We start from the raw sequence: 26,611 nt of genomic DNA, 5'->3' as shown, positions 1-26,611 counted from the left end.
TTGTGAGAGATTCTGTCACTCTGATTTGTCTGAGGTGCGTAAGCTTCACTTGGGCGCTGCATTTACTGACGCCATTTTGTTTGTCACTAATATTGGTGCAACACATGTTTCTCTGAGAGATCTTTTAGCCATTCCGCGGTATTTCATATACTTCAACTAGAGATGAAGACCAAAGTCATGACTGTCACTCTAAACAAGTGGATATTGGTGATAATCATGTTGTCTTTTCCTCCTTTACGCTTATCGGAACTCATAGGTAAGTAGTCTTAAGTGTCATTCCTTGTTCAAACAAAATCTTCCCCCTATTTTCTTCTAAGATGTCTAACAATTCCTACTAGAAGAAAAAAAAATTTACCTGTTAGCCCGGAAGGCAGGGGGAGAATTTTCGAATAACTGTGTCTCTGTACAGACTTCGAAGTCCAACCGTAGTTCAGAGAATTCATCATTGATTCAATTGAATGAACTTCAAAAAATACCAGAGTTTTCTGATAATCTGATTATAAAATGACGGATAAGTTCGTCGTTCAAATTAAAAGTCAATAGTTCTAACTATTGGAATATTGAAAATAGCCATCTTTATTTCATTCGTGTTTCATGAGTTCACTTGGAAAAAAAGATTTAAGATGGAGGAATCCCAACGGATACTATCATAATTATGGACCCATTGAAATCTACTTAGTCTAAAATATATTAGGCAAGAGTTTACACAATTATTGTCACTTTAATACCAAGGACTGTGTTGAAGTTACATACAATGTGTACAAAAAATTGTATTCTGTATCAACCACTTTCTGTACAGTACGTCTATCGTCTACTGATGGGTTACTTTAAAAGTCATGATGAATCATGTTATTGTTTTGTTTTATTTTAAATTTACTTGTGTTGTGTTTCTGCTTTTCTGATTTTAGGTCTTACCATCAACTGTTCGATGTATGTAACCACCGAGTTGAGAGTAGACGATCAGAACAGTTCCGCTGCTAACACGTGGGAAATACGAGCATACGAGGGCCAGAGGATTGTTCTATTGCTGCAATCGTTAAACAATGAGTTTGTGAAATTATCCGCAGAGGATGAAATAGCAAGCACCAAAAGTGTGATTCTGCTTACAAATAATGAAAAATCTCCGCCCATCTTCTCATTTGGACACAAGCTGAGACTTCAACTATATAAAAACAATCTCAAGAAACATATATCCAGTGCGAGTCAACGTCACCGCCTCATGTTTAAAAGGTATTTTGATTTTAGTTCTTAAAGTAATTGACACTATGACATATTGGTTTTCATAATGTGAATGGATATGCATGCCGTTTACGACTTACTGCCATAAACAATTACTATCTTTTCAATTCAATTCAATTCAATTCAATTCAAATCAATCTTAACCGAGGCCACGTATAGTCATTTGATCGATAGCCTAACCTGTTGCAGGTATATTGACATGTCATTGCAGAAATAATGATGAATTATGTCATACTGATTAGGTTTGTGATTGCTCTGGTTTTATGTTTATGTCAGAAGTAATTTGTCTTCAGTATAATACTAACAAGTCAAATACATGTGCAAAGTGTGCAGACTTCAGGTGAATTACGCGGATTACTATGGTGACCGTTAGATGCATTCATGAGCAAATGTCGCTAATATCTTCTTACTTAAGGGAAGGATAGCTATTTATAGTTCATCCCACAAGCTCGACGTCGAAAAAAAAAGGTCCGTGAGTCAGACATTCTATAGTGCCAACGAGGTCAACATTAGGCAAACAGGTCTATGATATAACGAGACCGACATTGCGTACATAAAGGCCAGTGCTGGAATGTGGTCGTGTCGAGCTCATGGGCCTCATTTGTCGAGATGGTGGACCGTATAGCTCATGGGCCTATTTTCATTGATGTCGAGCTCACGGGCCTTGTGCACTTAGCGTCTAACTCGTGAGTTGTTATGACTCGTAAGCTGTATGACTCTTAGGCTATTATGACTAGTGGGTTGCATAACTCGTGGGAGTCCAAATTTATGACATGTACCTTATACATGCATGGACAGTACATTGTATAGGACTTGGCATAATGTATGACTGAATGTTGTGATTGAATATTCACAAAGCAATGGTGAGGTTTCAGAAGTAATTGTGTGAGGATTTTTGGCTTTTATTGTTAAAAAAGGTTGATTTAAAGCGTTTTTGTTTTCAGTGCTTACAGCATTTACAGTGTGTAAATCATGAGTGTTTCCAAGTCATTGTTTAAGCAACAGTTTGGAGCTCTATGTGAATTCTATTTCTGCTAAGATCAGTCACGAAGGGAATACCCCATGGTTATAGCAATTCAATTAAGTGTAGATAAGTAGCTCTAAAACTTCTTTGGACATCAGAAAAGGAGAAAAATTATAAGGAGAAAACGAAATGATTAAAGACCAATTTCATGAGTAACAAATCTATGCGAATATGTATGTTTTATTACCATGCACTTATTAACATTTAGTGTTTTGTTAGGGATTTATGTAGTCAGGCTGTAAACTCGAGCAGTGAATTTAGTTGCTGTATGATTTGAAAATATTTCCATTTTGTTTTGTTTTTTATTTCAAATGTAACACAAAGAAGTAATCGATGAAACAAATAGTCACGAATTCAAATTAAATGTGTAACGATTTCAGCATAAGATACGAAATAAAAACACCACTATAAAAAACCATGAATAGGATAATGCAAAGGGGCCGTAGAATGGAAGATACGTAAGAAAGTAGCATGCATTACATATGTGAATACGCTACCATTAGCAGACTTTCTGAATACGCGGAATAGAACGTGATTTTTTTTTAGTTAAAACATGATGCTTCAGAGAAATTCCAAAGTTAAGGCCGAATGGCTGTTGAAAAAGCTGTTTGCAAACAGTACCCTTCTTACGGATAAGAGAAATGAGTTCCATCGTTTAAAAGGAGTGTACTTATGTATCTTTCTTTTCTTCATGAACATATCTAGAACATAGAAATTATATTGGATGCTATTGCCTTACACTGAATTTGTCCATGAGTCTATGTTAGACTCAGCTTCCTATGTTAAAATCAAATTCTATTCTATATTATGTTTATTTCAAAACAAGGTGAACCGGCCATGAAACTGATTGGCGGACAATCTCCTCTCGGCGGTTTTGTAGTTTTGAGATCAGCTACGGACAACTTTGTTTGCAGAGACGGCTTCACTGACCGCATGGCACATTCCATCTGTGGAGAGCTCGGATTCCCAGCATTTCATACCTTTTCTGCCTCAGTTGTACCTTCTCATCTTAATGCAACAAACTGGATCAAGGTCGAAGATTGTTCGCCATGTAAGTGACCCATTTTACAGTACCTGTAGTTTTAACTGAGTGCAATGCAAAATATGAATATTGTTTCGTTTTAAAAAAAGAGAGAATACCCTTTAATACCTTATCCTAAACTTATAATCACCGCTTCTTTGTAAATTTAGAGAAAACATTTGGCGTTTGTTTCTGTTTCTTTTGTACTATTATGCTTCAATCGACAACAGCAAATAATGCCTTGAACATAATTATTTGGTTATCACCAATTCAATTTCACTATTCATAGATTCGGAAAGGATATCCTGTTTCTGTACCCATAAAAAACTATCAAAATAAAAGTAGAAGATAATATTCATGTTCATTTTAAAACAGAAAAAACAAACAAACAAGCCATAATTTTGCGACTTCCCGTTATCAATAGTAATTCAACAATAACATGACAAAAACAGATATATTGTATAGTGCGTTCTTACTGGCAGAAATTGCCGTATATAATCATATAGTTCCCTATCCCGCCCATAGCTCTAAAAATCTGTCGTGCACGCATCAAACTATATAACATGGATTAGTGACTACAGTCATGCACATGTCATACAATCTAAATGAAGTTAAAAAATATGCAATTGGTGAGCTAATGATGAATGTTGCCTGTTTTACATCCACGTACGGAAAATCTTTATTTGCTTCATGTATGTTCATTGTTCCACTCTGATAACTAGCGATATCGGACACGCATACACACAACATCTTTTAAACTTGGCAAAATGTATCGTCCTTTCTAAAATTGTATACGAAAAAAGAAATATAGCTGATTGCACGCTGGAGAGACTTTTATTTTCCCTTGCCATGTACGCTGGAATATGCGAGGCCTGAAAGTGATTGAAGGGAAAAGCAACACATATAGGTCATCACCTTGTTTCTCTCACCAGGCAGTAGGCCTATACATTACGAAAGAAAATGTCACAGATAATGTTTTTATTCAGTAAATCGATGCAAGGCATTGATGGGAGGCTTTTTTGCGTTTCTTGAGGTAGAAGTATAAAATGGAATGAAAAAAATGATGAAAAACACGAGGTCATATAAAAGTAAAAAGACATCTATTGAAATCAATATATAATGGAACCTGATTTCTTTATTCCTTATGTAAATACGTAATATTATGTAATGTAATGTAATGAGGTAAATTTAAAGTTGAATAAGGAAAAAATCCCAAAATAGTGAGATGACTTTATTATAGTCATCTCACTATTTGGGATTTTTTTTTCCTTATTCAACTTTGAATTCACCTCAACATTCCAGCGTAAATAATAAATGAGGAGGCTTTTTTTACGCTTATTGTTGAAATCAAACTAAAATCTAAGTTTATGATGTATAGGAAGTCTATTTATGTCCACTAAAATGACAGGCTATCTAAGTCTACAAACTCTCCAATAGACTAGTGATATAATTTTTTTTTTTAATGTTCTCGCAGTTTCGATGACAAAACTTCTCTTGTTACTTTGTAAACAGATACAAATTGTATGGTGGGCATTTAATGTTTATAAATAAAAATGACTTCGTATTGATTCCTGAGTCCTCTCAATTTTCTTTCCTGTTTCAAGACTAATTTTCGATACTAAACTTTGTGAGTACATTATCAGTTGATCATCATGATATTACACGAATGTGGCATAACATTTTGCCGAGATACATTTCATATTTTTGCCATAAATCAGAATTAAGGAAATAAGAATAGCAATGCAAAACTATAAAGAATGATATGTTTGAACAACTGTAACTAGATTAAAAAAAAAACACCTCTCATAGTCTACATAACACATTTCAAATGCCTCTTGTAATCAGTTTTTCGAAAGTGACAATGTACTGACATGGTCTGATTTACGTCCATTCAAATCGCGGCATTATAGTAAGATATCTATGAACTGCTTTGTAAATGGGCTGTCTCGTTTAAAAATATTTTCAGCAGCACGTCACATCTATTCAGGAGCCATAGTATCTTTGGAAAGAAAATGGTCCCTGTTCCAGCACAGTCTATTAATCTCGCTAATTTGGATTTTCTTTTAATTGTTCAATACTGATTTTGAAAATTGATAGATGTCACATCAATATTATAAAAAGTCAAATTTTTCTGTTTTTGACACCGGAATATCAACTGTACAATAATTGCATTCTAGGATGTTTAGACTTCCTAATATGGTGCTTCTGCTGATGCTATCGTAATGCACTTCACATATCATGAAAGTCGGGAAGAGTATTGCCCATTGTTACCCTGGGAAAAGCAGTTTGAGCTTAATCAATTCAATATCTAGTATAATGTTCATTCTTGATGATTGATAAAATTCATCGAGATGCATTTGAATTTTCGTATCACAGATTCGCGAAGTATGATGAGCTGTTCTTGGACAAATGCCGAATGTAATTCTGGTACAACAGTAAAGCTAAAGTGCCAAGGTAAGGAAACAAGTGGTCGTACCCATGCTGCCTTTTGGGAAGATGAATTAAGAGACCATTAACTTTCTCGTAGAACTAGGAACATTTTCACATGAAAATCAGTTGATGTTTGTGGACACAATGCAAATCATACACCAGTCTTCATAAGATCGGTGTCAGTTATGAAATCAAAAAGATTGTTTAAGAGATTACACTGGTACGTATGTGTGCTGGTTAGCATGTTTAGGCTCTCGAATGAATGCAGTGAAAAGGCCAGTTTGAATAAACAATCTGATGGAGGAAATAATAGCGTCATATAGTCATAGTCATTCATCAGCATGGCGAAAGCATGATTCATATTCAGGGGGTGTATCATGGAGTATTTATCTATTTCTTATCGCAGAACCAGGTTTTCTTGGATGCTACGTGAAATCACCCGCCTTGCAAAACTACAGTCTTCTTTGGGGTTTGCCAAATCGAACCGTGGAGACCGAAAAAGAATGCGTCTCCACATGCCGACAACAAGGAGAGGTCGCTGATGTTATCGCAGTTATCCATCAAGGCGTATGTGTGTGCGTTCCATCAGAGATATTTGCTGTTATATCCTCTTCTGAATCTTATCGTCACGAATGGTCATGTTCAAGCATCACTGAACCTAAGAACAGTAATGATTTGAATAGTGCATTTAATGGTGAGTGTTGCGGAAAAATGCAAGGATAATAACTACGTATGTACGTTTCTGAATGAATCACTTAAGCTACATTGTTTGCGGTTAACTTGTGGGGAAGCTATAAAGCAACCTGAGAACATATACTTCAAAGACAATTAATAATTCTTCTAGTCAATTATAACAATCAAATCAATTCCACCAAAATGTTAACAGTTTGTCTTGCATTTCATCAGAAAATTTGGCTTACACGTGTAGTTTTCACAACCCGTCGCTGAAACCAAAGACGATTTCATGCCTAACTCCGTGATTCATCAACTTTTAAATCTCTTCAAACTCTGAAGCCGTGGTCACAACTCGCCGTACTTGCAAGTGCGTGCTGTCTACTTACAAAAACGTGGGCAAAATTTGGGGATCCGTACGTAGTAAGTACCGCCTCCGCACGAATTTTCGAGCACGCAGACACGCCGTAGCACTTTTAGGACCCGAGGAACTTTCGCTGCGTTCGGGCTACGGATTCACCCTAAGTGCGGGCAACGTACGTGCACTCTACAGCGAACGTGCGTACAACGCACTGACTCCGTGCGTTTTTTTAAATTTTCCCACCGTCACTTGTTCGGCTGACGGCACACGTAGCACGTACGTGTTGAGCACGTAATAAGTGCGCAGCCCGTGCTTATTCGACACTTCCCTGAGTTCAACTGTTCAATAGAGCACGCAGACTGTACCGAACTTGCCGAATAAGCACCTGCTCCGCACTTAAAACGTAAGTTGTGCGCAGTGATCTCTGCAAGGTACACGAACCGAGCCGACGGACGAGTATCATCATTTTCGTCTCCAAGATGTCATGATGATGGCAATCATATATTCATACTGTTCTATTTCACCTACCGGGCAGAAATTCCCTGTAAGGATTATAGGATCGAAAAAATCGCATACACAGTAAAATGATTGTTATATCACTTGAAAGGGCTTTCAAAACTCTTTCGAATTGTGTCACAAATCGAAATTATTATGTTATAGGACCCTTCTGCCTGGTAGGCGATTAGTAATATATTTATATATATGTATATACACACACTTGTATACACTTGTACCATATTTTGTGGCACATAAGACAAAGTAAAAAACTTCTTGAAGAAGCAAAACATATAGAAATCTTGAGCTCTGAATGGTCAATGCATGAAGTGACAGGATTTTTGGAGTTTAAAAAAAATGTTACATTTAAGATCTGCACAAGCGTGTTTAAAGGCATTGATCATCATTGTATATGCAGAACAGTGATAAAGTCAGTACCATTCTCTGAAATTGAGAATGTGTATATTTTGAAATTAAGCAAGGAAGAATTTTCTATGACAGTATTACCTTTTTAGGGCCTTAATTGCAAACGTGACACCTTTAGTCTCAGATGAAACTGCAAACTCATAGGCCTACATTCATTGTTTTATTGATATGCTGATAAATCTAGCTAAAAAATGCCTCCATGTCTGAAATGCCACCACCTCTGAAACTGGGTATAAAGATGGCAGACTTTAATAACAGCAAATTATACGCATCTTACCTCAAGTGCCAATGTGTTAGGATGTTTTAATCCAAATAATGTTATACAATGTCATTGTATACCTGATATTGACATTAGCATATAAGCCTACATCAGGTATACAATGTCATTTTATACGTGATGTAACCTAGGTCCTATACATAGAGCTGTACAGCTCTATGGTCCTATACCTGATAGCCTATTAACCCTTTCTCTGTCAATGAGTCAAATATGCACACATTTCACATATTTCACTTAGTTTATTTATTTCAATCTCATTTCTTTCAACAGAATATATAAAAACCTATAGACATGAAATGAATATGACACACAGAAGGTTAAACTACCATATACATCCATGGAGAAGAAGTATGATTATACATCTGAAGAACCTTGGAAGGTGGTCCTATAATTAGGCTTACCCCTAGTAGCATCTGACGGGAAGAAAAAAAATCATCGCACTTGCACGCACTTACAACATGCGACAGAGTAGGGATACCTTACGTGAGCAGCACGTGTAATTACAGCCTCCGCAAGAGAACGTAGCAATCTCACGCAGATTGTAAGTTGTAAGCACGTACAACTCACTTACCACGTGCACAACGTACGATGCACGTAACCCCTCATTGCCAGGCGTGGCGCGCGGGCCACGTACTTACATCCTGCGCAACCGTGCGAGTGTCGTGCGTTGACGTACTTCCTCCCTACGCTAGTCACTTCCTCCCCACGTTTTTAGAAAAAACGTGAACGCCGTGGCCTCCGCCAAGAACGTACGGGCGAAAAGCACGCACGGCGAGTTGTGACCAGGGCTTACAGGATAATTTTTTTGACTCAGGGAAAAAAATGTATAGAAGACACCTTTCCGGTCAAGAATACGCAAACATTTGTTGGATGCAGTATTTATTCAACTCCGGCTATCAGAAGTTCAGTGCCTCTTCAAATTTTACCGTTAAACGTATGAAACATTAACATTTCTTTAATTTCTAATTACGTACGGTTGACATGAATCCTCTACCATTTTTTTTTATTTGGTCTATATTCGATAATCAAGATGTACATGGTGTGGAATCTAATTGCTAATGCCATCATCTTTTAACACTATATCTTAAGGTCATTAACGACTTTGTTTCATAGATCTGGTATTCAGCTCATTACTCACGTCACCAGGCAATCTTAACCAATGATTTTAATATATCACTGCGAGGAACACGTATGATTGTGAAGATATGCCTGTGACTGAAACAAAATAATGTGATAACTTTTCTTGAAATTCAGATGTCATCATCGCAGTCATCATCGATGAAAACTAGAGTCTGCGGACATCGATGTCCATTGTGTGTCTGCACGTACGTATGTGTGTGTGTGCATGTGTGTGTGTGTTTCTGCTTGTGGGTATGTGTGACGTGTGACGTGTGGCTGTGTAACGTCTTATGAGCGCAAGTAAAATTGACTCTTTTTTTTACTTCCAATCTTTTTAGTTTCCTATGGTTTTTGCGACAAACTTGACATTGTCCCAAATGGAAAATGGGATTCCAACGTCACGTGGTTTGGTTCCATGGTAACTCTCACCTGTGAGGAAGGTTACGTTATGAAAGGTGGCGCCACACTCCAGTGCGTGGCGCTGCCTGGCCGGTCGACGTACTTCCCAGTTTGGAACTCGTCGGTGCCATCTTGCTGTAAGATCTCAGTTTCAGAGTACTCTTCCCCTAAACGCTTACGTTCTCCTGGATCTAAATCCTTTATTGATTTTTAAAAAGGTCGCAATTTCACTTTAGTCTCATGGAGAAGTTTTCGCAACCATGTTTTTGTCTATATTGGAAGCCTATTCTATAAAATATGCATACATAATTTGTATATAAATGATATTTTAGGACACCACAAAGACTGTGATACCCGGATCATCAAAAGGCATCGTGATAATATACATTGTCATCTGTTATTAGCACCGTCCAGCTTGAGGCATATATTTAATATAAAGATGTTGAGGATATTTGAAATCGCTCTCATAGACAATACCACACATTATTGTAGAGATTCTATGTAGACCAGGAAGCACATGGGATTTGGTTTATTCATTCTCCGTATTGCAACATTTACATTTTTTTCAACATAATCAAACATAATGATATACAAATATGAAACTCATTATAGCTAGTTTCAACAATTTCAACAATTTTGATTACAAATGCATTTAAGACAACATTACAATACATGTGTTACGAATTACCATACAGAACGGTCGCCAATAATAAGCTATAAGCTTGACCCTTTGGCAACCGATAATACAATACGTTAATGCAATAAAAGAAAGGGGTCCAACATGATGCTCGCGGGTTAGGGGGATGATAGGAGAGACAGAAAGAGCAGGAAAAAGAGGGTGATAGAAACCTTCCGATACCAGGCTTGCCAGATCAAACTCACAGTAAATACGTACAGGTGTACATATGATTATAGATTACAGTGATGTATTCACATTTCACGCACACATAGACATGATACTGTGTTGCTATTGTCAAATAAATGGGACAAAACAAAATCTGTGGATATTCAAGGCTTTTAAGGAAATCTTTATAGATTTTCTTCCAACCTTCAGTCCTTCAATGAGTGTATTGATATTCTTATTTCTTTGAATCCATACATACATTATGCTCGAGGAACTTAATTCCCTTTATATCAAACAACTGTCATGCGTAACTCGAGGAGAAAAGCTGACGTAAGAGTGAAAAAGACTCCATGCAATAGAGTAGTTCTTGCCGCAGAACAATTTTAGAACCGAAAGTTATGTCATCTAAACCATAAAATCACTACGTGACTTTTCGCACACTTCGGTTGTCTCGGAACAATCGATGACATCTGATACTATAATAAAGAAATAAAAGACGGACAGACACGTAGCGATATGGTGATGCTCAGAAAACACTTATGTTACTGTCCATAAAAAGCATGGGATAATAGAGCAGTTTACCTCATAGCAACCTAACTTCTAGCGGTCAGAATTTTCACACTAGTTTACTAATCTCCTTTTATCTCTTTAAATCGACGAAGATGTCTCTCGCATTTATTGGTGCCATCCTATCTGATCAATCGAAGAGGTATTGCTTTTAATGATTTTTGTGTGGACAAAAGAAAAAGAATATCGCTGCCTCATACTCTTTGTGAATGGTCTTATTTAGTTAATTCAGTTAAATTTCTTATGTAACGCAGTTGCTTTCTCTCATCTACATCACTTCCCATTTCACAGCCTCTTCGATGTTTTGTGATCAGCCTGGTAACGTATCTAACGGAGAATGGAACTCGACCGTGACGTCACTGGCATCTTCAGTAACTCTCAGTTGCGTTGATAGTTACGTCATCAAGGGCAGTGCCACATTGCGATGTATGAGATCTCCTGACGCCAATCTACCTGCATGGAATGCACCAGTTCCAACTTGCGTTGCTGGCCCGACCAAATCTCAGGGTACTTGCCTCTTCTTTTAATTACATACTGTATGATGCACACATTGCGATGTTCTGTGAAACTTTTCATTTCATTTCATTTCATTTTATTTCATTCTTCTCCTTTTTTTCCAACAGAACACAACACAGTATAAATTAGGAATCATATCACAATCGTATACATACAACTTGCAAATGATATCAAATGATACAATAATAAAGTTACATATTAATTATGCAGGTATACGCAAAATAGTGCAAGGTTATGTTTCAGTTGAAAAAAAAAGAACTGAGAGGTCCACTAAAAAGCAAGCTTGTAGATTGTGAACCACTCAAGAAAAATCTAGCGAAATACTTATTTGCGTATGCTTAGCACAAGTATGATTTAAGACAAGACGGAACAAAATAGGAGACACACAGCAATATAACACTCACAGTCTAATAAAATTATAGTTTTAAAAGAGGGCTTATCTGAAGTAGGCCTACCAACTCGAACTTTGCACAAGTCAGTCACGGCAGGTTGTTCACCGGTCTATATTGTCGTTAGGGTGACAAGACGTAGTAAAATCACTTTCTTTTATCTTTTGTCAGGTAATTACTGGTAGTTAAGAGATGTCCTATCGAGATTTTAGCTGTCTTGCCAGCGAAAATGGACTCGAGCCACCGCTTCACGTAAAGGAAGTAATCCCTTTTGTTACTCTGCATTGGTTGCCATTTTTTTTTTTTCTCTCCTGAACATGCGACATTTTAGGGATACAGGGTATTCCCCTCCCCCCCCCCCCCAAAAAAAAAAGCATTACAAGTATTTATTTGTTATTCAAATTCATGAAATTCTTCCTTCGAGATGTTTTCTTTGCATCTGATTGACAAATTGCTCTACATCGACGTAAATGTAGGACAATTTGTCAATCAGTTGCAATGAAAACATCTCGACTTAAGAATTTCATGAATTTGAATAACAAAGCAGTACCCGCTGCATGCTATAAGGATTAGAACCAACACTTGCTGTCGGGCGAAAGCTCGGTGGTCTAGTGGAGATGACGCCTGTCCGGTGATCAGGAGGTCGTAGGTTCGAATCCTGCTCGAGTATGTACGCCCATGATTTTTATCATGGCTACTACTAAAACACCGATCAATTCAGTGCTTATTTACGTCGATGCAGGGCAATTTGTCAATCAGATGCAAAAAATATTTATTTGTTAGTACTATCATTTCTATTATTATCTTGTAGGCCAGCCTATCTCGATTTCATATTGATATCCTTTATGATCATTCCGTCTTTTCTAGTTAACGAGCCGAAATGTAGTTACCCTGGTAATGTAACGCACGGTGTATGGAATTTCAGTACCATGAAGCTTGGATCGACGGTAACCCTGACTTGTGATAAAGAATACGCCCCCAATGCTAGTGCGACGTTGCTCTGTGTGACGACATCAGATATAACACGACCACCAGTTTGGAACGCTTCAGCTCCATCTTGCCTACCGGTTAAACGTAAATGCTCAATCTCATTAGCACTTTTCGTGATAAGAAGGTGTCTTTCCACAGATATTTTGTAGTTGTTGTTGTTGTTGCTGTTGTTTTTGTTAGCAAATATAACGATATTACCTTGCCACTAAGAAAATATTGAAATTATCATATAAGCCGGCAATGAAATGACCGACGGCTTTACATTTTACCCAAAGGTCATGGCAATGATGATGAACGCCAGTGCCTATGAAAATACATTGTTGCCAAGTGAATTGAATCGAGCACTGTATCATAACGAAGAAAAGATTAGGAGGGGACTAAATTCAAGGCATTTATAGAAATCATGGACTAAAAAGCGCCAACTATACAATGCAAGGGAGAGAATACTTCTCTTGTTGTTCCTATCTACGTATAGCAAAGGAATATCTATATTTAACTCATGTTTACAAAGTGGCCTAGTGTGTTTATGCAGCCAGATGTGGACAGAAAGAAAGAAATATCGACAAACATTGCTTACAAATACATTTACGTTTGTTGAAACAGATAGTTGCAACATGTTCTCGTAAATGTTTTACTACAACCACAACGATATTGTGATGCCATTCTTGGTATTGATACAATTAATTTCAAATTGGAATCATCCTTCATTCTATATTATCCACGATGTGACTCCCTATAAAGTAAAGATAGTTGTAGGACTATTGTATAGAGCACATGAAAATTTCGAGTTCAATATTATGATAAGTAACGTAAGTTTGGTCCTGAGAACACAAAATCAGTACAAATTTGTAATTAAGGAAAATACATATGAATACAACTACAAATATTTTGTGTCTTGACACATACAAAATCAAAATTTATTGAAAATTGACCAGACTGATATAAAACAGAGCTTATAGTCTCTTCTTTAATGTGAATGATAACGAATTGCTGGACCAACAATAGTAGGCAAAATGCCTTTAGAAAGAAAAAAAAAAGAAAGGAAATGCACAAACAAATTGTCCTAATCCTAAAAACAGTGAGTATTCAAGGTAATCCAAACGGAAACCAAAGCCCTACTTTTGTATCTTAAGACAGGCCTTCCTGGCTAATGATAATGTCATCTACATTTGTTATGTCTTCTCCAGGTTACAAGATGAAATGTGAGCACCTGCTTAACGTTTCGCATGGAAAATGGGATTCAAACACGACGCAACTTGGTGCCACAGTAACCCTAAATTGTGATGAAGGTTACATCCTTAATGGCAATGCAGCCTTGTCTTGTATGATGTCATCTAACGAAGGTCAAATGCCACTGTCACCAGCCTGGAACGCATCAACCCCATCGTGTCAAGCGGTCAAAGGTAAATCCTTAATCTAACATCTTTGATCATAAACATCAACGGAATTCGTCTGATTCCCTTATGCACTTTGTCTCAATGAGAGTATTTCTACTTCAGCGTAGCAGTTAAGAAAGCAATAATCTGTTCCCAACGACAGCATGAAAGTTTCTTCTCTCAAATTACATAGGAATTTCAAAAAGTCACCGGGAAGTAGTCAGAACTTCCTCTAAAGAGGCAACATAACGACCAACAGCTATTTTTAAGTACTCTCCTTAATAAGGTATAATGTATTTTATACGTCCGGGGCCCGGGTTCGCAGTTTTCCCTTCATGAATGACCTGAATGATGATAGTGTTGAATTCAAAATGGAGCCACTGCTGCACTTAGGGTAATAGAAGTCCACAACTAGGTCACAGAAGCTCATCCGTTGGTTTCACTAGAAAAAATCTGGAGCTAAATTCCAGGGAAATATACGATCTTTTCTGTGGTATGATATACCACAGAAAAGATCGTATATTATACTAAGTAATACGTCCATGTAATGAACACACGAATATATCATATTCGTGTGTTCATTACATGGACGTATTACTTAGTACTTAGTAAGTATTCCCGAGATCCATGGACAATAACGTCCCTCAGCCCTCTCTGCCCTTATGTTAAAGGGAAGCAGTCCTGAGATTTTCACTGTACTGATAATTAAGAAGAGTAAAAAATATAAACTTTCACCAATTTATACGCTTGGACATCAAAAATTGTCTCCGTACGCGATTTTTGAAAAATAATTCTTGCAAGCGATCGTGAAAGAGCCGGCAAAAAGATGCTACGTAGTGCATGCCCTACTCACCAAGTTGACAGCCGTGCCTCTAAAAACCAATTTAAGTGTTCAAATGATTAGTTGCAATTTTATCATATAATGTGAAAGTTTGTGGTTTTATAATTTCAAACAAAATATTTCAAGCTTAGATATATATAATTTACGAAAAATTAATATTGTAAACATAAATTTATATGTATTTTTAAACCAAATATACCATGAACTTGACATCAAATAGGCACGGTCGTTTTCTAGCTTCCGTCCGTGTTGCATACTTCTTAGCGTAGAAACCACTCTCGCGCGCAAATCCTTACCATACCAATGTATAGTACATACACATGCACAGTATACACTCGACTCCGTCCAGTCGATTTTGGCATTCAAACCGAAGATAACCTGTGCATGAGAGAGTCGAATTCTTCAAAGAAAATATTGTTTGTATCTCAATATTTCTGTAAGTAGTCAGATAATCGCCTTTCCTCGAAAAAAAAAATATGACGTGAGCCGGGAAGGGTAAACACAGGGGTCGTAGGGATATGATTTTGCTCCACTTTGCCGAGCATGTCCAGTCGGCACTGGCAGCGCAGCTAGCTCAGTGGCACTGTACTGCAGTCCAACCCCGGCTGCAGGCCCACGGTAAATTAAACATAGCTAGCCACTTTCCTTACCTCTCTACGCTTTTTTCCCTCGGTTCTCTTCGAAGTCGATGCTCGAGGTGTTTCTGTTTTATAACTCATGTGAGCAAATGGTCAGGATTGCATCTGGTTTCAGGAGTTTTCTCGGTTTATAACCGAGGGCCACAGCCTGCCGGTCCACGTAAAAACATCGCTTCACAAATTGTCCACGCACAGGTAGGTCACAACACGATTTCGAGATTTTGTAGGCCCTAAGTTTCTTATGTTCGGCATCGTTGTACCGATATTTCCCAGCCATACAGCTCACCTTTCACAATACTTTTGTTGGTCTGGGACGGAAAAAAGAATTTTCCTGGGAAATTTTCTGCACGATTCGAGCAAAACTACTGATGTAAGATAGCCTGACCAGACGACGCTGAATGCGGTCGCCCCTGTAGTGTGTACTAGCAGGCCTGTGTAGAATCGTTTCTACCTACAAATATGTACACTCTGACTGTACGTACTACTATAGAACATGCATGAGCGGCGACAGGTAGGGCTGCAGCTGCGCTTGAGACTGGAAAAGTGCGAAGGGCAAACCGCGTACGGGGTGCGTACGCGTATCTACCGTAGATCTATCATCTAGTTGTACCGTCCACACGTGCGAATATAATACACAATACATACACACACACACACACACAACGTAGAAACAATGTCAAATACGAGTCGGAGTAGCCACCGACGTCTTCATGCATCCGGGTAAACTAGGGAGCGTACGGATAACGAGCAGAACACGGCTGGGAAGAGTTGTGCATCGACGACGTATGACTCTCCGCCAAGACTTGCTCATTAGCATATTCACCATGCAGAGTCACACTTTTTCAACCAAAATGTACGAGCTTATTTGGTGATTTTAAAGTTTGTTTTTGGTGAAAGTAGTTAATTGGAGGTACCAACAACAACATATTTTTTTAAATTTCGTGAGGACTGTGTCCCTTTAATAGCAATGTCCTGCGTGTCCAGAGTCTGTCCTTGAGTAACCGGGGGGCCAAAAGCTAAAAACAGAGGTCGAGTTCCACTCTCTCTACAAACTAAGACGACCATACTTATTTTCAAGTTTTTATTGTAACAAACAACATTCCACTGGTCTACCTCAAAAAATTGTTGCGAAAGCCTCCAAATCCAAGATGGCATCCAAGATGGCCGCCATATTTACAGAATTTGTTATTTGCATGATAGAATTCGATAGAAACATCAGATTTCAACAAATGTGATGTCATATGAAAGAGAATAAAATTTTCTACAAGTTGATACCATTTTTGTGGGTTATTGTTATTGAGATTTTAAGGAAAAAACACTCATTTTTGATATTTTTCTGAAAAAAAGGAAAATCATGAAAATGCTTGATTCGGCATAAATCAGAGAAAGACTGAGGTTTATCTTGAAAAGTTTCAGTAGTTTTTATGACATATTATTAATATGTGGCGAAAATTAGGGGTCAGTACCGTTTTCGGTTCAGGAGTTATAATGTCTCAAACTTGAAAACTCACTGTGTAAAAATAGTCAATTTAGTTGTGACAAGACCTTGTTTGTAGTAAAAAAAAAAGCCTGAGCGCGCTAAGACTACTTCACGCACCACTGGCACTGGCGCTATAGCAGTGCCAGTGGTGCGTGTAGTAGTCTTAGCAAATGCAGACTTTTTCTTTGACAAACAAGGGTTTGTGCCCGCAAACTAACTTTTCATACCAAGTGGTAGCTCAGGTGACACTGATCGCTATTATTTCAAAGTAGATTGTTCTGAAGCAGATGAGATGGAGCAAAAAATATCTTTCAAATAGAGGTAGTATAGCTTGAAACTTGGCACCAATCATGTTATAGAATTTAGATCAACCGCTCCAAAAAAAAAAAAAATCAAGATGACAGCCAACAAAGTTGACATAGTGTATTGCGCCAAATTAAATGTATTATTTCGATTTTGATACAATTTTGTCTGTTGTGCTATCTTAATTCGCCTTAGCCTCTTAGGAATCACTCGTCACTCTTCGAGTGATCCCCGAGTTCACTCTAAAATGAATGAAAATGAACATTTTCACTCTCGAGTGATCCTGATATCTAATATGGGAAAGCATCTACCAATGGCATACGTTTAGGTCAATTGGGACACCATAACCCACATGATATCAGCCTAAAAACAATGTAAGAAAAATCTAATAACAGTAAATACAGTTTCAGCGTGCTTTAAATATTTGTAAATGTGAATATACAGCACGAATAATCAATTTGGACAGTTTTATTCGAACAATATACTGAAAAGTAATTTCGCACAACACATTTAAAGAGCAAATTTGAGAAATTGCCGCCATGTCGGATTTTTCGGGGGGGGGGGGATCGGATCAGAAGGGCTTTCAAGGACATCTACGGATCAAACTTTATTACACATATACCATCATCATTAACGTTTCCACAACAGCAGAGTAACATACAAGTAAAAAGCATATCTTTGATACAGAAGCATTTCTTTTTTATCAAAGATTTGGCCTTACCCAAACACTGGAATGAACTCCACCCCCACTCTCCCCCCCCCCCCAAAAAAAAAAGACCCTCAATATGGTTTACACAAGTACAATATCGTTCGGATGTATATAGAAACATGTAATACACAGCAATATAAGAAGATTAAAAATATATCAAATTATAAGTTATAAGTTGAGATTTAACTTTGACGCAACACACTACAGGTATTGTTTACCATTGGGAGAGATATCACATTCGATTTATATGTGCAGGTTAGTTGTATCACAAAACATTCTACCATGTAAAAAAATTATAATAAAGCCTAAAACATACGGAGATATCCCCATTTCCTTTCAAGAAACAATAACCATGATAACTGTTGACAGTTTAGTATAAAAACAAAACATTGCTATCAGATCTACTTTGTATATCTAACAATATTTAGCATTAATTATATACTGATTTAAGTTTGTACAATAGTTGTTCTATCCCTAACTCACAGTTTAGAAATAGTTTGAGGAATTAAGTAAAGCTGGATTTTTGTTTTACGTGCACTAATGGTAAATAATGCCTTGAACGACAACCTCGATTAATTACCGCCATCTTAAATTTTGTGTGGATACTATTTTTATCGCTAAATATTACACATTGGCAAAAATTTGTGCCAAATTCCAAGCTCCTATCTCTTTTTGGAAAATACTTTCTGTTCAATCTTATCTGCCTCAGAACAATATACTATGATGAAATGCTACAGTAATAGCGACCAGCGTCACCTACCACTTGGCATGAAAAGTTAGTTTGCAGGCACTTGCAAGTCACTAGACCATTACAGTATTACATGTGACCACGTAAACACATTGTATAAATGCAAAATTTATAATGCATAAATATAATTTTTTTTCAAGTTTTAGATGTTAACTTGTCAACAGTGTATGATATTGTCTGTTATTTCAGAAATATGAATTTTGTCTCAATCTCAGTAAATCTGAATCTCAATGGCAGGTTTCAAAATAATTCTTCAGTTCTTCTTTGATAGATACTAAATCATGCATTTTTACATTTCTTCCTGTTTTTCAAAACAATGTAAAAATATGGATTTCCTACCCCCCCCCCATCAAAAAAAAAAGAGAGAAGCAAACAACCCCCCCCCCCCCAATTTATCACAATATACAGCTAAAGTGGTATCAACTTTTAGGAAGTTTTACTCTCCCTCATATGACATCAAATTTGTTGCAATCCATTGTCTATATCAAATTGTATGTTTGAAATGTTAAATTCAGTAAAAATGGCGGCCCTATTGGACCTCATCTGTACTTTGGAGGTTTTTGCAACAAATCTACTGAGGTGTACTTACGGAACATTGCTTAGTATGCTTAATATTATGTATGGTCTTGTTTGTAGTGGAACTCGAAAAGTAAGCACGATCTTGGATTTGACCCTCTGTGACATCTTTGGGAACAGATGCGTGTAAATACACATTATGTAAAATGGGATTTCAAGTTTGAGGCATTATAACTCCTGAACATAATACAATACTGACCTCTAATTTTCTCCAAATATTGATTATATGGGAAAGATGTTAATTTCTGTATGGTTTTCATAAACATTTTTGATTATATTTTTTAAATACTTTTTAGAGAAATATTTATGGTGCATTCTGAAAACTGTCTCCATAAAAGCCTAAGATGGTTTGAAATAGCATTACAATGTTCAGATTATATAAAAGCCTTATAAATAGACAGCAAAACAGACAAAATTGTATCAAAATCGAAATGATACATTTACTTTGGCGCAATACACTATGTCAGCTTTGATGGCCTGCAATCTCGATTTTTTTTTGAGTGATTGATCCAAATTTTGTTTTGAACTTTCTATAGCAAGGCTGTTTCAAGCTTCTTCCTCTATTTGAAAGATATTTTTTGCTTCATCTCATCTGCTTCAGAGCAATTTACTTTGAAATAATAGCGATCAGCGTCACCTGAGCTACCACTTGGTATGAAAAGTTAGTTTGCAGGCACAAACCCTTGTTTGTCGAAGAAAAAATCTGCGTCTGCCAAGACTACTACACGCACCACTGGCACTACTACAAGCGCCAGTTGCAGTGGTGCGTGTAGTAGTCTTGGCGCGCGCAGGCTTTTTTTTTACGACCAACAAGGTCTTGTCACAACTAAAGTTATTATTTTTACATAGTGAGTTTTCAAGTTTGAGACATTATAACTCCTGAACCGAAAACGGTACTGACCCTTAATTTTCTCCAAATATTAATTATATGTCGAGCAAAATTCTTGAAACGTTTCAAGATAATCCTCAGTCTTTCTCTGATTTATGCTGAATCAAGCATTTTCATGATTTTCCTTTTTTCAGAAAAATATCAAAAAATGAGTGTTTTCCTTAAAATCTCAAGTCAGTTATCACAATAACCCACAAAAATGGTATCAACTTGTAGAAAATTTTATTCTCTTTCATATGACATCACATTTGTTGAAATCTGATGTTTCTATCGAATTCTATCATTCAAATAACACATTCAGTAAATATGGCGGCCTTCTTGGACGCCATCTTGGATTTGGAGGCTTTCGCAACAAATTTTTTGAGGTAGACCAGTGGAATGTTGTTTGTTACGATGAAAACTTGAAAATAAGCATGGTCTACTTAGTTTGTAGAGAGAGTGGAACTCACTCGTTAAGTAAGCGACTTTTTGGGGTTTGGCCCTCCGGGATGTTTGCCGCGCTCTCCCATTAAGTGGCTTCCGGAGCAAAACCGAGTGCAGTGTAACTCAAGGTGTCGTTGAACATCCCCAGCAAGCCTGATTAGGCGCTGCTTTGGAGCTGACTTTTGGCAAATCCCGTGAAGTTCGGCTTAAAGGGAGTAATGATCCTTATTATGTGCTGGCTGATGTAAAGAGCCATCGAGAGCAACCTCATGTAGCAGCCGGCCATCTGGATGTATCTGTGCATAACAAAAGTTTAACACATACACTCAACAAAAAGAAAACACTTTCATGTATTTACTGTTTGATACGAAAAAAAAAAGATTGTGTAATTAGATCACTTGATGGAGTGTGAATGTTAAATTTGTATATTAGTTTACCCTAGGCAGAACTGAATATCATCGTCATCATTGTCATTATAATTATTGTCATTATTGTAACCATTTCCAATCCGCTTCAGGCAAATTTCCTCTTCTGATTGTGCTGACGTCATCATATGTGACTGTCATCACACTTCTTGCCATCATCTATAGGGCTTGGTGCTTATATCAAAGAAAAAGGTGAGTCTTTGCTGAAACCTCTAATTTCGTTTATGTCACTTCCTGTTTCCTAATTACGTGGTTTTAAAGAGCATTAGCCAAATCTTGACACCATGGAACTACAGTTTCTGAAGTCTTATATTATAAAGTAGAATTGGAACCATTGACATGTATAAAGTCATCCACATTTTTGTATTGTTGTGTTCGGATAAAAACAATTTCTTGTTCCTGAAAGAGGTAGCGCCTCATTCCATTCATTTTCCATTGTTATCAAGAATGATCTGCTGCTTCACATGTGTTACAGCTATCTAGGCTATTCATTCGCTTTTGCCCTCCCACCTACCACTCCATCCCCCCCCCCCCCCCCCCCGGGAGAAAAAGCAAAAACATTAGATTATTAAAGGGGATGGATAGTAACTGATTAGTGGGAATCAGTGGAAATGCTGGGGGATGATTGAGGGATTAATTCAAGAGTACATTATATATCTATCATTGTGTGAAAATTATTTGCTTCAGAATGGTCTCATATTCAAAGTTATGTGCAGTTTAATGTTTCCAGGTAAGCATGCCTTTACAGTGACGGCCCATTAATGATCACCCCGTCACTTTACAAGCATGCTAACCTGGAAACATTAAATTGCACTTTACAATATTTCGATATTCTGCTTTGTCTATTCGAGTCTATATCGGGAAATATAAAGAGAACAAATTCATAGATTGTGATTCTTTTCTTCTGTTATTTCATGTTGTCATAATTTACGCAATTGCATTTAAAGAATTGATTAGGCCTTTGAAACTTATAGGCCTATTTCTAGTTGATCAAAAATGGAAGTATATATGTGGAGCTGATAGGCTGTGTCTTCCTGCTCATTGCAGATATAAACCGTCGCAAACTTCAACTCAGAACGATAGTGACCCAAGTGGGGTGCAACCTTCAGTCCAACAGACAGTTCCTGATAATCAAGCTGGGGATGCTGCTTTCCCACTCTGTACCTTGAGGCCTTCAGTCGACCATGCCATATTTCCTGGCGGACACCCTGCCCCTGCAAGGATTGAAGACTCTGCTTTTGATCAAGATGATATTTACCAAAATGCTGAATACGTACGCAGAAATGTTGACAACATGCAGAGGATCTCGGAAGGAGTCGTTTCGGAAGAAGACCATGGGAAGCATTGGTCGTCCACCTCTGAGCAACCAGTTGGTGTTAAGTGTTTTGGGGGAAAATCACATCAGAAGCCATCGAGAAATGTCAAAGAATATGAATGTGACAAGTTCGTTTCAACGGAAATCGGCAGTGTCACATCTGGCGGAGAAACTACGATGCCGCAAGCTCGTCTGTTTGATGAAAAAGAGTACAACTCGCTTGAATTTAATGGGGGTCCTGCAAACGGTCGTTTGGGTAAAAACGCAGAGCCCAGCAGCTGTATCTGGCAGGCTTACGCAGCAGATGAAGAAAGGGCAAAAAATTCCCCCTCTGGTGGAAGATCTGTGGAAACTATTGACTGGGATTATTCTAACAAAGACAATGAATACGATGACATCGATGCAACGGTTGGGCTTCCAGTGGGATCCGTTTTCATTGACATACACCAAGTCACAACAAAAGATAAAGATTACGCCGAAGAACTCTCTGAGCTCTATGCCAAGGTGGATAAAAGAAGAGGAAGTTCTTCACGTGAGAATAGCTGTGTTTCAGCACAGAACATCGAGGAACTGTACGCCAAAGTAGACAAGCGTAGAGATGGACCCTCAAAAGGGCATGATTCCATTGGCAGGCTAAAAGAGATCACACAAGACGAAAGTGGCGTCGAGACAACACCTCTAGAACTCTATGTTAATATGGATGATAGGAGAGGGAGAAATTTCCCCGAACAGGAGAGTTTTGTGTCAGTATGTAGTGGCGAGGAACTGTATGCCAACGTGAATGAGCAGGGAGATGGATGTTCACAAGGAATAAGTTACAATAACGGGCATCAAGACATCACAAACGTAAAAAATGACATCGAAACTGCCGCTGAGGAACTCTATGCACAGGTGGATAAAGGAATGATGTCCCATAAGGAGGTTGGTGATACGGCAGCATTCAGACATGAGGAACTGTATGCCAAGGTGAACAAGCATTTTTGATGGGAAACAGTTTCATTGAAGGGTACAGATTCACCACAGAAGGTCACTTTTGAGGCAAAATCTGTGCCTGTGGAATTCTTTGAAAGAGTGGATAAGAGGAAGGGATACTTTTTATTCAAATGAGGAATGGTATACTAATGTGAGTAAAGATATAAGGGTGCATCTACAAGTTGGATTTTTCCAAGGCACCACAGAAGACCAAAATGACTCACCAAAACTGCAACACTGTTGAAGTCTATGCACAGATGAATAGAAAAGGAGGACTGTTATCCAATTTGGCTAGATCTCGGTCAGCACAGAAGAGAGAGGAACTGTACACTAGTGTGAGCAAGCATTATAGAGAGGAGGTTCAATTTAAGGGGGATCGGTCCCAAACTAGGCCGGTGCCACGTTTTGAAAAAAAAAGGGGGGTAGTTTATATTTCTGGTACCACTTTCGGGTTTATCAGCTAACAAGCAAAGAAAAAAGGAACAGAACGCCTTCAGCGCAACTTTCTGCTGCCACTTCATGCGTGTGATTATTTTTAACGAGCATTTTTTTTTCATAAAACGAGTACCAAAAGCCTTGTTTAAGACTACCGTTGAATCAATGTAAGAATGCCAAAGTGACTACGTGAGCATGAAGAGGAGAGAAAGAGAGAGCGAAACATGATAACAATAAACGTTGAAATGAAATCATTGTACATAAATTGTTTTCATAAATGCATGCACAGTTATTCTGTAACTGCATGTAACACCAAATACAGAATTCGGAAGATGGCACCCAAATGCCTCGTTTATATCATCGCTGAGTCTGTAACTATCTTATAACATAATCAGAGGGGAAGGGTAGAAGGAGGGAGAAAGTATCAACTGAATGTAGACCTGGAATATCTCTATAGAAAACGGAGCGTCACGTCACTGCATCTCTATAGGAAACAGAGACTCCTGTGGTATTAAATGACATTTTCACCATGTTAGAATTGAGTCCACGTGGCAATATAAATAGCACACATCAGTGAAATTTGAAGAAAATCGGCCAATCAGTTCAAAAGTTATCAGTTTTTAAGTTTAGTATCACCGTCGCTGGATGGGAAGACTACATACATAACATGCAATTTGTAAAGATTGATGTTATGTTCAATCATTAATTCTAGTCTTTAACAAAATATTACAAATAAGTGTCGAACACGTCATTTCAGTGTCGAAGTATTGGAAGATGATTTTGCTATTGTTGGATCTGATTCGTTTAATGACCACTGGAAGTTTGACAATGTGATTGGTGATCCTGCCCATTTGAATTTGACACATGTATCATCAACGAAACTTTGCCAACTTTCTGGATGGTTCTTATGGTTTTGGTTATCAAAGTATCAGATTATGTAGTATCTGTACTAAGTCATCCTCAAACAAGTTTCTAACACCCGTCGATCTTTACGTGTAGGACGTTTGACTGGGGCAGTTTGTTCGTTCTTGTTTTGTTGTTATTTGTTCTTTTTTGCAATTACATTGAAGAAAATAATGCAGCGTATCAAAAGTGAGACAAGAATACAAGTTTTGAATACTGCATGAAAAATATGACTTTCCTTATTTTACAGTATGTGGCACAGTAAAAACTGTGATCCACACACTAAATAGAGTATTTCTTAATGTGATATTCATATTAAGTATCGAACTGGAACTAAGTGATGTAGGATAAATCCACTGCTGAATTATTTATAGAAAATCGGCAACGTACATGTATATACAGTCAGCAAAAAATAAAAGACAGTTTACACACCTTTTCAAGTTCTTATTTCTTATAGATTAGTTGACTAATATTAATATTTTAAATGAAATGTTTAAGGCGATCTAAAGACACTATTTAGCATTTGCAAATGAAAGAAAAGCCTAGCTTTAGTGCTTCAAAATAGTTCTAAAATGTTATTATTAGAAGCAACAATGTAAAAATGTTGGCCAGTATAATCAATGAAAAGCATGGTTAAATATAATCAAAAATATGAACAATAGTTATATGGACAGTTACGATCTGTTGAAATAATGATATCTCCTTATATTTTAGGCTTGATTAAAAAATTCATGTGGCAGGATGTTTTGTGATACAACTGACCTACACATATGCATCAGATATGAAAACTCAACCATTTTTAAAATCGCTGCTCCAAATGGTAAACAATACCTTTGATTGGCTGTTAGCCTTCTGGGTCAATAACAGGGGAAAATTTACGCATGAGGGTACACATATTTTTTTTCTCTTTCAACGCACTAAAAGTAAAAATTGCAAGAATGGACAAGTTGTCATTTATGCGTATGTGCTCTTCATTAACAAACGCAAACAAGAGGTAAATTTTACGCGTTTTGAAAAAAAAAGAAGAATTAATTTGCAAAAAACCAACTTACGATCAGTATAATGTATTTATAGCCCCCAAATGTAAAGAAAGGCAAAAAGGGACAAAAATGAAGAATCTTCTTTGAAATCCAAATCCATATCAGAGAAGAAGCAATGATAACAAAAAATGTAGAATTTGAAATGTTATTTGAAATTAAGAAACTTGAAAACGATATTTGGTTCCTGGATTTGTTTCCTAAATTCCATAATTCTTAAATCAAAGGAATGAAATAAAGAATTTGTGCCCATTTAATCGTCTTTCCGGCTTACTCCCTTTATCTTTTAAAGTTTGAGTCGACAGAAATTTCTTATTTTCCCTCTTTAGTTTCCCAATTTGTTTTTGTTTGATGGAGAAAGAGATACAAGAGAACAAAAGGACATTTGCAACATGAATGACAGAATGTCAATTTCTACAATTTTTGCTTTTGTGCCTTGGAGGTCAAAACGAATGTGTTAATTCATATACATAAAACTTCCCTTTGTGTTAACCTATAAAGTTGATAGCCAATAAATTGATAGACTGTTATTTGGTATATAGCATGATAATGTTTAGCAAACATTTTAATGAAAAATATGAACGAAAAAAAGTGCTTACTTTCTTTTTTTCTTCTTTTTGTGTTTACTGAGTGTATGATTCATTAATTAATTTTGTGTGGGTTGATGATGATAAGATAAGAACGTTGTGGTAATATGAATAATCCAGTCTTACCACGCTTACTCTCTAAAAAAGATCGAGTGAAAATATTTACTCTTGAAGGAGTGAATACA

At 37.2% G+C, this 26,611-nt stretch overlaps 1 protein-coding gene across 2 annotated transcripts; it reads left to right on the top strand.

Moving 5' to 3' along the window:
- LOC139734186 (uncharacterized) lies at window positions 1–26,611 on the top strand. Of its 2 annotated transcripts, XM_071644990.1 has the most exons (11): window positions 1–256; window positions 909–1,230; window positions 3,090–3,314; window positions 5,661–5,738; window positions 6,121–6,408; window positions 9,403–9,600; window positions 11,166–11,381; window positions 12,647–12,853; window positions 13,957–14,172; window positions 21,270–21,369; window positions 22,225–26,611. In XM_071644990.1, the coding sequence occupies exons 3-11, from the start codon at window positions 3,101–3,103 to the stop codon at window positions 23,474–23,476; spliced, it is 2,769 nt and encodes a 922-aa protein (XP_071501091.1). In that variant the 5' UTR covers window positions 1–256; window positions 909–1,230; window positions 3,090–3,100; the 3' UTR covers window positions 23,477–26,611. The 2 variants fall into 2 exon arrangements, with proteins under 2 accessions (XP_071501091.1, XP_071501090.1); XM_071644989.1 differs by lacking the exons at window positions 1–256; window positions 909–1,230 and having other exon boundaries at window positions 2,872–3,314.

This window comes from Diadema antillarum, unplaced genomic scaffold, assembly GCF_040938485.1.
Source record: "Diadema antillarum isolate AM-2024a unplaced genomic scaffold, OU_Dant_1.0 seq00000512_RagTag, whole genome shotgun sequence".
In the NCBI taxonomy this organism is placed as follows: Eukaryota; Metazoa; Echinodermata; class Echinoidea; order Diadematoida; family Diadematidae; genus Diadema; species Diadema antillarum.
This window is presented reverse-complemented; position numbering and strand designations above follow the sequence as displayed.